We start from the raw sequence: 18,155 nt of genomic DNA, 5'->3' as shown, positions 1-18,155 counted from the left end.
ATGTATATGTGATATATTGTAGTAGATAGGGGTACTGTTTCAGTACCTGTAATTTCTATATGGCACGATATATTTTTGACTGATGTCCGTCGCCTTAAATTTTGAAAAGAGGCTAATTTCGCATACCTCCGGATCGTAGCTTGACATAATTCACCACCCCTTGTCTCTATTTCTGCATTACAACCGTCAAACCAGCCCAATATGCCACCTAAAGGATCCAAAAAGAAAAAGGCGGTTGTCAATGCCACGGTTGAAGGTATCATCTATATATCCTCATTACATCCGCATACTTAATGTTTTATCCATCTAGGACAAGAGGTTGAACAGGGTCCGAGCTCCGTGGCAGAAAACGAGCCACCTCAGGCTCCTGAAGCAGGTCTGTACTAGCATTTTCTTTGTTGAGATTCACTGAACTCCTTATTAAAAAGACCACAATGGCCGTCCTATCCGAAGCACCCGTGGTCTTGGTGGAGTAAATGCTCGGCAGGAGAAAACATCTAACATCATTTTTATTGACTTCGAGAAGGCTGGGAAGAGGAAGTCAAGGGCCGCCAATGTGGATACTAGCGCCATGCCTGAAAATGAGATGGCGCCTCCCTTGAAGAAACCTCGCAATGGGGTGAGTCTACTGTTCTAATCTTAAATTTGCTATCTTCCAAGCACGTCTAGGTTACCGTTGTGTCGCATGTAGGTCCCCCTATTCAAATGCAACCAAGGCCAACGCCTTCAGTTGCTCCTTGGGATGTCCAACAAGTCCAACCAAGCCCACGACAATCTCAGGGTGCCCCCCCTCCTGTCCAGATCCAACGTGCAGCTCAGAGAAATCAGGAGCACTCAGAGCTTGATCATGCTGTCCAAAGACCCACTGCCCCCATCCAGCGCCCCGCTGCTCCGGTACAACAGCCAGCACATCCTGTCCCGCGCCCCGTACAACATGCAGCACATCCTGTCCCGCGCCCTGTACAACACGCAGCAAATCCTGTTCAGCGTTACGCTGCCCCTGCGGCAGAGAATTCTGTCCAATACTACGATGCCCCCGTACAACAACCAGTGCATCCTGTAACACAACATGCCCCCGTACAACAGCCAGTGCATCCAGCAGCCTATAACGCCCACCAAGAGGCTAGCATCAGCCATCAAGACGAGGAGGAGCAACAAGATTACGAAGGCATAGAGCAGGAGGAAGATGAGGAGGAGGAAGAGGGGGATAGTGACGGTGAAAGGCGATCTGAGGAAGCATCAGGGGACGAATGCATGCAAGGAATTGATGAAGAGAATATTGGGGATGAAGAAGCTCTCCAATATGTCGACGGTGATGAAGGTTACGACGACGCGGGTCAAGATGATGAAGAGCCTGCTGCCCAGCGTTGGTTTAACTCCACCTTTATGTCGTGTTTGCTTACCACCTATGTTTGACAGTGGTTGATGAAGTTTCCGATGATGAAGAGGAGAGGAGAGCAAGGGCATTGCTCCGCCAGCCTTCCCCCCATGTAATCATTTCTCTGCTGTATTTAATGTCTAGCTAATGTATTATTGATATAGGTTGTGGAAGTAGAGGATGTTCTTCAAGAACACCGTCGTCGTAATCGGGCGAACAAGCCACCTCGCCCTGAGGCATTGCGCAAGGCGGCTGTTTCGCAAGGAGCCGTATCCCAAGGTTTGACAAGGGAGAACAACGAAGCATCTGACGATGATGAGGTGCTTGGTGAGGCACACATCGCTCATAAGAAGTCCAGTACTTCTTCTGCTAGGGAAGTATCCAAGCATTCAGTTGCATCCTTTACTGGTTACTGGAAAGATGTGCTCAAAATTGCACGCAAACTGATGTGCCTGTATGTAGTAGAGGAGGTCCCCTTTCCCACTCGGGAAAATCACTTATTAGTCGCCGATGGATGTGTGAAGATGGCAGTAACCGTGTTTGAAAGAATGAACACGGATAAAGTGTTGCCTGATAGTAAGTTCTGTCTTCTGTGATTTTAGTTAATTGGTTTACATAACTTTGCAGAGAAAAAAACGCTCCTAGACAGGAATACCGCCGTAACGGTATATTTTTAGCGTGTTCTTTTAAGGATATTGTACTAACGTGTCTGTTCTCATTAGGCATTTGTCTACGCGTCAACCTTCCGGGGAAGACTGAAGACGATGATCAGACCCCTGGTCAAAAATGCGTATGGCCTCGAAGTCCCGTCGGAGGTCATCGCCGCGAACCCCAATATGTTTGAAAATCAGATGGGGGAGATCGAATACATCAAGGACAGGGTAGCATATTGGCTACTCAATGGTAAATACCACCGGGGTGTTGCCAAAACCCGAGTGAGTTCGCCGTCCATTTTACCTGGCTTACCACTCATTGATTTGTTTCCAGTATCACGATGTCCCATTTGGACATCCTTTTGTGAAGAAGATCTGTCTGGACTTCTTCTACCATCCTACAAAAGGGGTTGCAGTCCCCATCAAAGGTCTGGAGACAAAGACGGATTTCTTCAAGACATCGCTTCCCCACAAAGCATTTGCGCTTGTGGCCAGTTGTGTAGTTCTGATTTCTCTCCTGCTATTGGCACTGCCTTGCTAACAAGCATTTTGCTGTAGATCCACAACTGTCTTGAGGAGTGGAGGGATGGGATTGACCCTGCAAGAGGTGGTCCGTGTTCGGGTATTGAATTCAAGGGAGAGGAGTACTCCCTGAGGTATGATGCCTGCATGTTGGTTGCAGCAGAGGCAGAGAAGGATACCTTGAACCAAGGTCCTCGCTTGGCTTGCTTATGTAGGGAAGTGGCTGAGGAAGGATGGTGTGTATCTTTTTTTATTCATTTCTTTCTTTGCATCATTTAGATCTCCATAATCAGTGCTATTATGAGGCCTACGAAGAACCCCCCCAACCCTTATAGGATGACTCTCCATTCTATCCCACAGGAGGAACTAGATTACGGTCCAGAAGGGTAGTTGGGTGAATGAGCGGGGCAGCTGCCGGGTGTGGATTAGAAGATACCATATTTAGATCGTCACGTATTAATAGTTATGCATCTACTAATAGAAACATGTTTGGTCCGATCCAAACATAGATTATCTATTTTTAAAATTGCCCATTTTAGTCAAAAATGGTTCGGTTTTCAGTGTGATATTGGCACTTGCAGGAATAGCCACACAACACTATACAAATGAAAGTGGATACTATATATGCCTTTGTACCTATTTGCAGTGTGTTATGATGTGCTACAAATCTGTGGTAGCATGCTACAAATCTGTGGTAGCATGCTACAAATCTGTGGTAGCATGCTACAAATCTGTGGTAGTATGCTACAATTTGTATGTCAGTTGTATACAGAGGGGTATGGATGGTAAGCATGCTACACGCCGCTACACAGCACTCGCGTTACAATACAGATACCATGACAGCGTTGGTACCAAGCTACAGGTACATCAGTGTGTGTTACCCAAATGGGACCGTTACTATGGGCACTACAGAATTACGTATCACTACGGATCATTACCTACTTGGCCCCGGTATTGCTGATGTGTGCCTTCATTCCCCTTCAATCTCGAGTCTACTAATTAACCATCTACCTAGCATTCCAACTCACGTCATCCGGATGCATATGGTGAGATGTAGAGATACTCACATGTGTTCCAGAAGAGACGGCGTTTGGAATGTCGTGAAACGGCGAAATGGGGCAGGAGGAGAAGCCTGGGTTACTTGGCATTTCGAGTACGTTGTCGAGTCCAACGTTTGTCTGTGGGCTGTAATCGTGATAGAATGGGTAAGTATTACTACCATGTGCTATACTAAGCTCACATGCATGCGCAATTACAGTGAATTTGGAAAAATACGAGTTGGAGGACAATGAAAATCATTATGGCGAGTATTCAAAAAATTTTGAATTCTTGTACTAGACTCATTCTCTTTGCTACATTGGACTTGGAAGGCGTCCTGAACACTCAATCCAACGTCTATTTGCCGTTCAGGCTCAAAATCGAGGCGAAATGAAAGGTATGTAACCCTTCGTATCTTCAATTCAACAAATTCTCGCATTCAAAATGTCTCCGCCAATCTCGTACAAACGTTCACGGCATGTGTCTACCGATGACAGCATGACGTGATGCTCGCCCGAGATGCAAGGAAGTCGTTTTTTTACGCTAGAAACGCGGATTTGGAGCTGGAGGACAAGGCTGGATGACATGGCATCCCCTTGTTCTCGTCATCCTCTTTGCAAAATTCATGGAGCAAGGCTGTAGCTCTGCAGATCATGTCTATAGCCTGTACCCCTTCACAATGTATCGTTTTCTGACTGAATTCATAGGAAATAGAGTCGCTATGAATGAAATATACGAGATTACCGTCTCGGAGACGGTTTGGGCGCTTAACGAATGTCAGTCTCAATTTTCATTTGGATGTTGTGTGAGTAGTTTATTTATCTTATCTTGCATATATCCTTCCAAACTGTAACTTGATTTTATCCAGAATCTCCAACGCGGACCCGGATTTGTTCGTTTAGTGCCCAGGTACGTCTAAAACAGATGTATCACTTTGATACATGTTCAACTTCAATTAACGTTCATCAAGCTTCTTTACATCTTGACTTCGGATGTCCCGGGTACCTTTATGTAACGTTTGAATGCTGGGTAGATGCAGCAAACGTTTGCAGTCATGTAATTTTGTGATTTGGGGGAGGAGGAGATGTATGTGGTGCCACTTTTATCTCGGCTCACAGCATGAATGGGGCGCTGTATTATTGTCAGGTGCGTTTGAACCAACAATATATTACCTCTATAGGGTCCTCGGAGTCTATCTGAAATGCTTTTTTGCGAATAAACTAGCGAATGGGTCAGGCGGGACTTGAGGCAAACATGTCCATTTTTAGAGAATTCACATTTTCATCGATATCTGTTGGACTGTTTGGAGGATTCCATATGTGTATTACATTGGTATCTAGGTTTTACTATGTTTTTTGAGCGCAAACCCAGGATATTGTACAATAATGAGGTAATAATATGTTTGTTACTCGAGTGCGCATAGCCGCAAGTTGTGTCAAAAAATTCGACTCAGAACTACTGTACGAGTTCTTGTAGTCAAGTACGGTATCATACGTCAAGGCTACAGTCAAAAATGAAAGGCTAATAATTCTATGTTGAACCGTAGGTTTATATCCTCGAATCGATGCTAACTTGATTTCTGAGCTCACTGTCATTATGTTTGACGTGTCCCCACAGTGACGAGTTGCCGAGACGACAAATCAAGCATTCAGAACGGGAGATGGCGAGTTACGGAGTGATTGAGGCACGAGTAAACGCTGGCACGGAGATCTTGAGATTTGAGTGGCATTTGGAGCGGTTACATCACTCTGAGAGCGGGGGACTTACTCACACGGGTAATAATGGCGGCCTAAGTAGTAGCACCGCTTAAACGAAGAGATATGACAAGTAAACTGATGCGGATTTTCCAGTAACGCAACAATACTCACTTTGTGCGGGTCAATCTCATCGGCTTCTCCTCGCGTTCAATGTCCATGTTGTTCCCACAGCCACCTAAAGACGGTCGATCCCAAGATGTAATGATTTCACTGAAATGGAACAATTACAGCGACTGTACCATAACAGCGGTGGAGAACACACTCAACTGGTATTGCGTCATCAAATTCTAAATTTCAGGGGGGTGACGTTCTATCAAAGATAGATATCAAGTTGGAAAATCACAAAAAGAGGCAGCTCACGGACCTTGGAATCAGCGAGCAAGTTGTTGGAGTTGGAAATTGTATACTCCTGCGCGTATTCCTGTTGTTTAAAGCTGGTATGCGTCGACGGCTTTCTAGTGGACAGACAAAGCGGTGTTTTGAATCTGGAGTATCGCTACGCGTCGGCATGAACCTTTGGGTCTGCTTGCATGATGGAACACTCACTTGACAAGAAATATGTGGCCAATCATCTAAACGGTAACGAGCCACTCTTGGACGACACGACCATGCTCTTGCGGCTGTAATGAGAAAAGTGGATTAGTAGCTTTCAATCGTCGAAATCACAGGATCTGACCTGGTAGTAGAATGGGTAGGGGTATTGGGGAGAGGCAGAGACGTGGCAGTGGATGAAAAAAAGCTGGGGTCAGGGTGATGATCTCGGAAGCTCGGGGAATCGGCAAACCTATCAGAAATTAGAATGAATGTATGTAACGGCCCTGATTCATTGGCGCTGCTCACCGGTTCAAACTGGTTTTTCAAGTATTGAGATGCAATGGGACGGTGTTCTACCACATATGGAGAGAAGATTGACCTTTGATTGCAGTATTTACTGAGCGTACATAGTGGCCTGAGTAGAGGAAAAAGGACAGACCTGTTAAGAGACCTGTTGTGAGCAAGTCGTCAGTCGAGCAATTGCAATTGCGGTAATGGTTGCCTTGATGTTGCTCCCGGAGCTAATGAAAAAATATATATACATACCTCCAAGAGTATTTCTACTGCAGGGAGAATGCTTTGGAGTCGATATTGGGATCTGGGATTTGAGATTTGAACTGAAACGTCAGGAAGAAAAGATGCTCGCGGTGAATGATTCAAGCTGTGGATTTTCGGAGTAAACTCTGCGAATAGCATAGGCTGCACTGTATCCGATAACGTCACGGAGATATACTGCTCAGCCGGAGTAGAATACAACATACCTCCATAACCACCGAATGTGTACCTTGAATCAACAAAGATTGTTGAATGAAACGCGCGAGCTCGACGCGTCAACAAAAGCTAACAAATCATGTAATTACTTGGCAGAAAAAAGGTATATAAGGAGGAGTAAAGGAACATACCTTTGTTCAGATAATGCCCGTTATGCTGGGCGTCTTTGTGGCCATCCGCAAGCTGCAAGTCCGACGATGACAACTTGTGTCCTGTTTGGTATGTTTGCACACTGTGACCCTGCCAAACAAAGAACTGAAAAACTAATCCAGGACTCGACCATCTCCATGCTTTTGCCTTTCATTCGAACTCATCCCGCCTCTGTAAGTCCTCCCTCTCGCTTTTCTCCCACCTTCCTGACCTATCCACAGACTCTCCTCATGTCATTCCAAGTTCTGCGACTGGGATTAAGGCCGAGCGCGCATTTTTGCGCTTCCGCAGAGTCTAATAAGTCTCTGGTACGTTTATGTCTACCTGTTGCTCAATTATATCCTGACTTTATCATAGTTTCTTGCACAAAAATCGGTCATAATATGTTGAAGATTGACTCTATGAACCTCAGGTATGCTTCAAGTCTTTTTTTCACCTAACACCCCTGACCGTATGCTATTTGATGCTTTCTAGTGGAATTACCTCGTATTCCCCGCGATACATGTCCTGACGCAACATATCGACGTCCGCCGACCAGGGTTCCGCGTTCTTGAACAAGGAAAACCATTGGACTGGCCTATCGCCTCCCAACTACTCACACATATGTCGCTGACGCTATGTATCGACGTCCCCCGACCTGCTCAAACTCACATATACGTCGGGATTCATAGGTGACACTATGTATTGGCGTCCCCCGACCCGCGCACGCGTCCCATTTGGCTCTGACGCAACGTATCGAAATCCGGCGGCCGGAATCTGTGCTCGTTATCGACATCCATCAAGCTGCATACGCGTTTGTGCTGTGACGCCATACCCCCTCATTTTTCCCTGACACAATGTATCGAAATCCGGTGGCTGGGGTCTACGTGGTCGGATGGGATGAAGAGTGTCACTCCACAATCCCATGGAGCAGTACTCATCCATTGGCCTGACGCTATGTATCGACGTCCCCCGACCTGCGCATGTGTCTCGACGCGACTTGTCAAAATCCGGCAGTCGCTCTACGCCGCCACCTAGTCCAGGAGTTGCTCACCTTGTCCCACGTCACAAAGTTGTGTCGTCGGAATGTCGATCCAAGGGTTAGGTGTTGGATTCAACACGCAAATACACAGAACCCGACGCAAGGGCGCCACACATGGGAATCCGGCGCAATGGGTGGAGTAGAGTGGGGCAGGGTACACCCAGACACGATGCATGTCTAAAAAGTAGGTATTATATTCTTACATTCAGTGTGCTGTATGCTGACAGCAGTTTCAGATGACATGTAGTTCAAGTCGACGGCCCGTGCACTCTGCTGCAACGGCATTCCGAGAAGAGAAGCCTTGTTGATGGAGAAGAGGGTGCACCCCAACACGACGTATTGCCGTCTGCTGGAAGAGTGTGTGTCTAAAAGGTACGTATCTCATTGTTACATTATGTTCTATATGCTCACAGGAATTGTAGGTGACACGTAGTCCACTTTGCAATGACGCAAAGTACGTGGAACTTGTTGGCGACACAAGAGAAGCCCCCGTCTTTGTGTCAACCCGCCGTGCTTACGGTCTCATGGTGTTGCTCGCAGATATTGCCTGGGCTGACGGCCAGGACTTGTGCATACGTGTCGACGCGTCCATGGCCCGTGCACGGCATACCCGACCACTTCCCCAACATCTGCGCAGACCGCGAGCCCGTTCCCACGAAGCACCCACTACCTTGTGAGTGTTTTACCTTGTTCATGCGCGTTGATTCACATTTTGTTACAGGATATCACTCACGTCGCTGAATGACAGCCTGGAGGTAAGTCTTTGTACCAGTAGATAGACCGGTTACGCCCCTGCTTGGCCTTCGGGCGGGGCTAACCTCTGCTTGTACGATAAATGAAAGGTGTTGTGTTGTATGGACTACGCTGTTTTTTTGAGATATAATTAGATTTCATCATCTAAACACGCTCTACCGAGTCAAAACTCGCCAGAAAAACTAGCAAGCGAGACAAGCGCTCGTGGACAACATAAGACCCAGAAGAATTGGTACCGAATTGACGGGTTTCCAGATAATGAGAGCGATGAAAACAATCAAACTTTTAACGCTTACTTGAGGGGCAACAAAACTCATTAACCCGTGAAATACAATACTGAGAGATATAATTATATATTCTCTTCCTATAAGAGTTCACTGAAAGGATTTGCCTCAAACTCACGGAAAAAGCTTAACAAGCCAAAAAACAAATGGCGACGTTTTGCTCCAGCGAAAGGGTCGACATACTATGCCATATTCATAACTAATATGTGGGTTCAAATGGTAAGACCATACCTTGGCAGCGCTTTCCGAAAGATACTGAGCAAAGTCGTAATCGGATAGCGGTGGCAACTGGTCGTGTCGAAGATGAGCGACCTTGTTTGCCAAAATGATAATAGGGTCCGCGTATGTATATGTTAATGCTGAGATCCATGAAGCAGTTTGCTCGGGGTTGGGAACAGGAGAAGGATTCTAAAAAGAAGTTTGAACCTTGACGCGCCAAAATCTGATGGGAACGTACCTTAGGGTCCACTGGAACATATGGATGGGGTATGAACAAAGGAATGATCACTCCTGTGACGACAAGAAGCGCAATCTTAACCCAGAGGATATTCCCTTCCGCTTGATCTTTTGGAACTGAGCCATAGTTTGCCAGGGGCCAGATATCGCGGTAAGCGTATATTGCAAGAATGGAACAGAGAATGGTGACATGGAATCTGGCTGGAGCTAATGGCCTGAAATTCAGGGAGAAGGTTGTTACGGCTAATAAGGTCGCGTAGGCCTACGATAGGATAAGAAAACGTGGAGTGAGAGATGATCTTGTTAACGACTTACATGTGCAATGGTCAGAGCTGTCTGAACACATAACGGAAAAAACGTCCACCCATTGTTCCCAGCGGCCTTCTCGCAGTCGGCAATGGCGGGTAGTAAAGAAAATATACAGTAACGCGACCGAACCCACCAAACGAGCAACCATATACGCATAGATTACATATCCTCCATGTAAATGAATGTGCCAGCGCCACCTTGCAAGAAATCCCCCAAGTTCCTCCGTTGACGCGGCTGCCTCATTTGGTCTCCTTCCGTACTTGAAACGGCTGCACACAGCGTGCGTCAACTGGGAGAAGGAGAAAATTCCGGTTAGAAGCAAGGGTATATATCGTAGGTCCTTCCAAAAGCTAGAGAATGTTAAAGACTCTATCAATACGTACAGAGTATCTGCTACACTCACGCGTCGCCAGCCTCGTAAAATTGAAGTTGTGTACCCCCACCACCGTCTCCGGCCTGGTTGACAAAGATCAAGGTCATGATTGCAGTCGGATATACGAGAATTCTGGTTGTCGATTGCTTGAAGATTAGTGAAAAGTTGTTGAATTTCCGTCTGCTTTTGACGCGTAAAGGGATGAGTCAAAGCGCGTCCGAATGTTCCCCTTCCCACAAACTTTCATGGAGCGGAGAAGGTACAAATATAAGATGGTCCAATGTTGCAACTTGATCTCCATTGTTGTTGGCAGTGTGAGCACATGGAATCGTGGATCAAATTTTCCTGGGAGAAGGACCCCGTGACACCCTTCTGGCACTATCAAAGGTGGTGAGCCCTAGTCAGGCAGCGGTTCTTGCAACTTGTGGTGTGAAAACAGCATGCAAAGTCAGTTTAGGCGGCGGATAATGCCCATCAAACTCAAAGATTGCAAGGCGACCGACGAAGCCGTGTATTAGTGAACTACTGATACTCCCATCCCTTTGTCTTGCTTGTCCCTCCCATCGCGCCGTGCACAACAGTCATCCTCGCTGGCACGTATCCCTCCACTCACTCGTGCCTTTCTCATACTCCCGCTCTCTGTCCTCATTCCATCCGTCTTCGCTTTGCCATTCTGCGTCCGCCACAATCCCGTCAAACTCACATATATCTTGCCACATTCTATCAGCACAACTGTTGACAAGAGGACAGGTACGTTAGTCACATTGATCGCATATATGGGCTTGGTCTGCTTACCGTGTCGTTGAGGTCACTCACCACCACACACCTTTCGGGCTGACAAGATGGTCAACACTCGAGCGCGGGTTCTGACGACACTCTGGAGGTCTGTTGTCACTGCTAGATACACCACAAATTCTGTCGGATTGATTGAAGGGCCGCCACTCGAGCACGGGTTCTGACGGCACTCTCGCAAGGTCGTTGTTACTGTCCAGAACCATGACTCGAGGGGAATGTTCTGCACAGGGTAAGCAACATGCGCATGGTCATCACAATTCACTCACATACCTGTCCCTCCCGCATCTCCGTCTGCACCCTCCATCGTGTCATTGGCCGGTCATCAAGAACAGTGACCTATCTCTCGCCTCTCGGTCTGCATCATCCAACATGCCGGTCATCCAGAACAGTGTCGACACTTGCATAGTATCAGTTGCACGCTACTGCTATGTAATCTGCTGGTGCACGTACATTGGATGCTGCCCAACACGACAATGCCGCATCAAGATTGTGCTCGGGGAGCAAGGTGGCTGTCGACATTGAGAGGGGTTGGCGGTTCTTGTGGGGGTCACAAGGTGGATGTGCTGACAAGGTGCGTCAGTACCATGTTTTCTAGTTGTGCTTTTTTTGCTCACTGTAGACCTTGCATTCGTCACAACGTCGATCCTACAATGTGAGTATCAGAACCCCACACCGCCGTCAATGCCATCAACGAGACACGTCTTCCAGCAGCTGTCCTTGACCCTCATCCCACCCCACGTCAGCCGCTGTCCTTGCTCACCATCCCAATCCCACCTTGACCACCCACAACAGCTCCGCCATCGTGCAATCTTCCATGTTCTGGTAAGTATCGCATCACAATCAGGGTAACCTATCACTAACCTTCTTCAGCCCTTTCAACGTGAAATGAGCACGTTCTCTTCAAGGCGGCACGCAAAAGTGCAGCCATGGATCCTACAAAGCGACTTTCTGTGCATATAGGCAACCGCGGTCGGTGAGTATCTTATCAAAATGTGCTAAAAATCACTAACCAGGTCACGGCCAATCACTTTTTTCAGCGTCAGTTGAGTGTGATCTTGCACACGCTCCATCGATCGTCGGCCAGGTGTTTACAGCATTATGCTGGGTGCACTGGTCACATCGGTGAGTACGGCATCAAGAGAAGGTTGTCAGCGCTACTCACACTCTCTAAGCCCTTCAACATGGAACAGCGCGCCGTATTTTGAGGCTGGAACCACGGCAGGGACAGGACACTGGCGGATGCGCAGAGATGGTTACAGGACGCGTCGGCAACATGTGTTTAGCGTGACTTTATGGGCATGGATGACATTGGTGAGTACAGCATCAAAATGGGGTTGTCGAGCACACTAACACTTTGTATGGCCTTTGACATGCTTGTGTTTCAAGGCGGGGCAGCATGAAGGAACGCGGGGGCATTGTTGGGCGGTCAAATCGCAGCGACGGCGCGTTTTAGGAGCTGCTGGTATACTGCGCAAGCCTGCGAGTACCTCACCCGGCAAGACCACTCTCGAGGGGCTACGGGGATCCAATCACGACGCAGGAGTAAAGAGGTCAGCACTGGAATTCTGAACAAACAGGATGCAATCCGCTTACCGTGCCTTCAAGTCGGATGGGCTATTGCTGGGAGAACGCTCTGGACGCGTTGATCGGCCTAGGTGAGTGATAGTGTGTACACCAGTGACAAGGTACTTACCTTGGTACCTCATAGCCTTCCCTGTACGACTGCGTCAGTCCTGAACAACGGGAAATGGTGTACAAACTCACCAAAAGCGTCGAGAGAAGAGAGCGGACAAGGGAGCTGGAGGCAGAGTGCGAATGGGAGAGGGGGATGAGGAAATCCGGTCAGCTCTCACCCCTCCTTTTATACAATTCCGTACCTCTCTCTGCTGGCATGTATATCCGCATTCGTGTGTATGTTGAAAACGCAAACGTGACGCCCATGTTTGAAAGGGGAAAGACGCGAACGAGACAAGCGGGCGCTAAGCGAGAGGTTGCGCAACATGTGTGGTTCGTCTTTCATTCGACTTGCATCTCCCCGTCCCCTGTTTGTTAGATTTCGAGATTCGAGATTTGAATTGCTTTCTATGGATGGCTAGCTCTATGGGATCTATCTGTTCTGTGCTGCTGCTGCTGCTTTGTGGATTTGCCTTGAAAATCATATGTTTTGCTGCTATGGAACTCGGATTAATGGCTACATGAGCTTTAAACTGTCAATCTCTGTCTCTGCCGGTCTATGTTATCCACTCCATCGCTCGCTCAGAGTATCTCTGGGCATTCTCACATCAAACTAAACACCTTACGTGCCGATATTTGCCCTGGAAACATAGACAACCCGGGGCGATCATCCTAATCGCACCATACGGCACCTGCAATTGTGGTACGTCTTCGATATTCAACAGTCTACTTTTCATTCCAGCATGCTGTGATGCGTCCATATGTAACTCCGTGATGCAAGGAACTCAGGTCCGCGTGAGGAACAAGCGTTTTGAGCGCGGAAAATGGATGGATTGGGGGAGGAGGAGCATGTCGTATTTGCACAGGTATGTTGATGATTTGAGGTTGGGTTGATATTCTGGAATAACAAACCGTCTTTGCTATGGTATACTAGGTGGCGATAATTGTTCCTGGTCCACCCAATTACCTGGATAATTCCAATTGCGTGTATTCTACGATTTGTCTATTGTGCATTATACTTCGAATACAAGTGTCGATCCAATTTCGACTTCACTCGGCTCCAGCGTCTCCCATGAACGATAATGTTCAAGGTATCGTAACGCTCGAATGTTTCAAATGCACACCACACCTGAATTACGACGACAAGCGCCGTTCTCCATGTAGATCCGCTGTCCAGGTCCCCCTCGCATTCAAACAAATTTCGTTTGTTTTTTCGTTGGTTCTCAGTTACATCTCTACTGACAGGTGTCGTAACAATGTTTAGGTCTGATGGGAATATATTAGACACCCGGAAACGAAGCAAACGTTTGGAAACGAGTGCTAGGGCGAATGGGGGATGGAGAAATGTTAGAATCGAGATTATACAAACACACGTTTGGTGAGTCGGAGATCAACTTTGGTGGTGCTTCGTATACTCGACTACACTATAGAGCAGATATACGACCATGTATTTCAATGGCACACCACGTACAATGCCGGTAATACTTGGTGAATGCAACTGTAATATCAATGTACGTATCACCTTCATTCTTCACCACTCGATTTCTGGTCTTGTTCAAAACATGTGCAGGTAATATTTAACACCTTTACCTTAGATCTATTTCTTCTAGTGCACATACATCGCTCGCAGACACGGCATAAAGTCCAGACAACGCGGATAACATGTATGTGCCTTCATTCCCCTTCAATCTCGAGTCTACTAATTAACCATCTACCTAGCATTCCAACTCACGTCATCCGGATGCATATGGTGAGATGTAGAGATACTCACATGTGTTCCAGAAGAGACGGCGTTTGGAATGTCGTGAAACGGCGAAATGGGGCAGGAGGAGAAGCCTGGGTTACTTGGCATTTTGAGTACGTTGTCGAGTCCAACGTTTGTCTGTGGGCTGTAATCGTGATAGAATGGGTAAGTATTACTACCATGTGCTATACTAAGCTCACATGCATGCGCAATTACAGTGAATTTGGAAAAATACGAGTTGGAGGACAATGAAAATCATTATGGCGAGTATTCAAAAAATTTTGAATTCTTGTACTAGACTCATTCTCTTTGTTACATTGGACTTGGAAGGCGTCCTGGACACTCAATCCAACGTCTATTTGCCGTTCAGGCTCAAAATCGAGGCGAAATGAAAGGTATGTAACCCTTCGTATCTTCAATTCAACAAATTCTCGCATTCAAAATGTCTCCGTCAATCTCGTACAAACGTTCACGGCATGTGTCTATTGATGACAGCATGACGTGATGTTCTCCCGAGATGCGAGGAAACCGTGTTTTTACGCTAGAAACGCGGAATTGGAGCTGGAGGAGTAGACCGGATGACATACATCCGTGAATTCTCGTCATTCCCTTCGCAATCTTCATGGAGCTGACTTGTAGCTCTGTATATCGTGTGTGTATCCATAGTCCACTCCTAATGTACTGCTTTGTCACTGATTGGTGGGGAAATAGAGGACGCTATGTGTTAAATATATGAGAGTACCGTCTTGGAGTCGTTTTGGGCGCTTAACAAATGACAGTCCCAATTTTCATCTGGATGCCGTGTGAAATCCCTTTTTATCTTATCTCACATAACCTCCTCCAATGTATAATTTCATTTTATTCAGGATCTTCATGGAAGACCCGGATTTTCTCGTTTTGTGATCAGGTGCGTCTAAATGGAATGTAATGTTTTGATACATGTTCAACTTCGATTGACTTGCATCGATCTTCTCTACATCTTGCCTTCGGAGGTACCCGGTGCCGTTATGCAATGCTTGAATGCCAGGTAGATGCGAGCAAACCGTTTGCAATCGTGTAATTTCGTGATTTGGGGGAGGAGGAGATGTACGTGGTGCCTACTTTTATTTCGGCTCACAGCATTATTGGAGCGAAGTATCATGTTTAGGTGCGTTTGAAACTACGGTATAACTCTGTTACAGGGTCTCCGTGGCTAATCTTATATGCTCTTCTTGCGAACACACTAGTGAATGAATACATTGGGACTCGAGGAGAACTTGGTTAAATTAGAATTTTTGGACTTTTATCGATGTCTGCACGTGATTTCTATGTATATGTGTCTATCATACTAGTAGCTAGTTTATACATCGATGTACGATAGGTTTTGACTACAATAATGCGGAATAAAGTACAATATTGGCGGGTAACATGGATGTTTTTCAACATAACATGGCCACAGATTGTTTTGAAGCTGCTGATTCAACTCAAAAGCTGCTTCCCCAGACTCAGGAAAAGTCCAGCTTAATCAAGGCAAGAACGACAAGTATACGAGCGAGTATTCTATGTTAAATTGCAAGTTTGTATCCTTGAATCAATGCTAGCTGAATTTCTGACCTCACTCGCATTACACCTGTCGTATCTCCACAGTGCCGAGTTGCTGAGAACATTTAAAATGGATGTAGAGGATTACGAGGGGACGGAGGCATGTAGAAACACTGGCCCGGAGATCTGGAGATTTTGGCGCGGGCAGTAGAAATTGTTACATCACTCTGAAAATGCAGACTTATCCACACGATTAGATAGGCGAGGAGATGTAATAAGCATTCAAAGTGGGAGATAGCGGATTACGTGGGGGACGAAGGAATGTGGAACTGAGATCTAGAGATGTTGGCACGGTGGTTAAAAATCATTACATCACTCTGAGAATGACAGACTTACCTACACGGTTAAACAGCACTCCCTTCGCGAGGATATCAATATTGGATTCGGAAGTAACGGAACAAATACTCACCTCCACAAGTCGATCTCATCGCCCCCTCTTGTTCCCACAACCACCTAAATAACAATAAACGCGGGTATATTGTCGATCTCTGGATGTAATGTATTCACTAAAATATACAAAGTGTGTCATGTTAACGAAGTCTAAATGAAAAGGTGACAATGCTCACCAAATATCGCGTTATTGCAGCTCAAGCTCCTGGGGGATGGCGTCCTAACAAAGATGGTGATTAATTTAGCAAGTGATGAAGAGAGAGCGTACACAGACCTTGGAAATATGACCTCAGTGTAGTTATATCCCTGTGCGTGTTAGATTGAGTCTGCATGGGCGAGGGCACACGAGAAATACGTGCACAGTCACGTCAACGGCGACGAGCCTCTGCTGGACGACAAGAACAAGTCTCCGTGACTGTAATGAGCACAAGATTCATGAGTATCTTTCAATCGTATTGAACACGCGAGCTCACCTAGTGTATCTTGAAGAGGGGGAGTAGGCGGCCTAAACAATGGTGAGGGAAGAAGGAGAGACGTGGCAGTGGGTGAAAAAAGCGGAGTTCAGGGACGAGCAGAACATGATTTGGTATGCTCGGGGAATCGGCAAACCTATCAAAAAATTAGTTGAATGTAAGTATGTAATGGGCCTGATTTATTGACGCCGCTCACTGGTTTAATTCTTGTCGGTATTCAGTGGAATGGGGTGCAATGGGACGGCAAGCTATGAGTACCCATAGAAAGAGAATTTAACTGTAAATGCAACATTGTTTGAGCGCACCAAAAGACTCGAATAGAGGTAAAAGTACAGACCTGTTGAGAAATCTATTGTGAGGAAGTCGTCAGTCGATCAATTGGATTGAGGTACTGGTTTCCTCCACCGGAGCTAATGAAAAAAAAATGGAGTCTTACCTCCGAGTGTATTTCTGCATGTGTAGATGCAGGAGGGTCAAAGACATGAGATTGGGATCTGGAATGCGAGAGCGAAGGTTGTGAAACGTCCAGGAAACACGGATGTTCACTCCAAACGATTCAGGGAGGATATGCCGGCGTAGACTTGGCGAACGGGTTAGGCTGCAGAGAAACCGATAACGTCACGGACGTATACTGCTCAGCCGGAGTAGAATACAACATACCTCCATAACCACCGAATGTGTACCTTGAATCAACAAAGATTGTTGAATGAAACGCGACAAATCATGTAATTACTTGGCAGAGAAAAGGTATATAAGGAGGAGTAAAGGAACATACCTTTTTTCAGATAATGCCCGTTATGCTGGGCGTCTTTGTGGCCATCCGCAAGCTGCAAGTCCGACGACGACAACTTGTGTCCTGTTTGGTATGTTTGCACATCGTGACCCTGCCAAACAAAGAACTGAAAAACGAATCCAGGAATCGACCATCTCCATGCTTTTGCCTTTCATTCGAACTCATCCCGCCTCTGTAAGCCCTCCCTCCCTCTCTTCTCCAACATTCCTGACTTCTCCATAGGCTCCCCTCGTGTCATTTCGAGATCTGCGATTGGGATTAAGGCCGAGAGCGTGTTTTTGCGCTTCCGCAGAGTCTAATAAGTCTCTGGTATGTCCTTGTCTATGTGTTACTCAATTATATCTTGACTTTATTGTAGCTTTTTTCACAGACATCGGTCATAATACCTTGAAGATTGACTCTATACACCTCAGGTATGTTACAAGTCTTTTTTAAAATTTCCCTAACACCCCTGACCGTACTTTATTTGATGTTATCTAGTAGAATCACCTCGGATACCCCTGACACGATATATCAACGTCCGCCGACCAGGGTACTGCATGATCGCCTCAAAGCAACTCACCTACACGTCGCGACTCATCCGTTGGTCTGACACCATGTATCAACGTCCCCCGTTCCGTGCACGCGTCTCATTTTGCCCCAACACACCATATCGAAATCTGCTTCCTAGTGGAATTACCTCATATTCCCCGCCATACCTGTCCTG

The 18,155-nt window shown here is 46.6% G+C and overlaps 2 protein-coding genes across 2 annotated transcripts; one reads left to right on the top strand and one right to left on the bottom strand.

The window, feature by feature from the left end:
• Positions 1-201: 201 nt before the first annotated feature.
• On the top strand, positions 202-2,943 carry JR316_0007374 (uncharacterized protein; the record flags this gene model as incomplete). The annotated part of the gene is made up of 11 exons (XM_047893117.1): positions 202-256; positions 311-376; positions 429-619; positions 670-1,366; positions 1,420-1,490; positions 1,543-1,954; positions 2,006-2,043; positions 2,101-2,313; positions 2,366-2,530; positions 2,590-2,789; positions 2,847-2,943. The coding sequence occupies 11 exons, from the start codon at positions 202-204 to the stop codon at positions 2,941-2,943; spliced, it is 2,205 nt and encodes a 734-aa protein (XP_047748399.1).
• A 5,998-nt stretch (positions 2,944-8,941) lies between these two features.
• On the bottom strand, positions 8,942-10,106 carry JR316_0007373 (uncharacterized protein; the record flags this gene model as incomplete). Its single annotated transcript, XM_047893116.1, has 5 exons — positions 8,942-9,043; positions 9,093-9,269; positions 9,319-9,532; positions 9,887-9,976; positions 10,030-10,106. 5 exons carry the CDS (start codon positions 10,104-10,106, stop codon positions 8,942-8,944), a joined length of 660 nt encoding a protein of 219 aa, XP_047748398.1.
• Positions 10,107-18,155: the final 8,049 nt, after the last annotated feature.

This window comes from Psilocybe cubensis, chromosome 6, assembly GCF_017499595.1.
Source record: "Psilocybe cubensis strain MGC-MH-2018 chromosome 6, whole genome shotgun sequence".
In the NCBI taxonomy this organism is placed as follows: Eukaryota; Fungi; Basidiomycota; class Agaricomycetes; order Agaricales; family Agrocybaceae; genus Psilocybe; species Psilocybe cubensis.
Note: the sequence above shows the minus strand (reverse complement) of the source record. Positions and strands in the feature narration are given on the sequence as shown.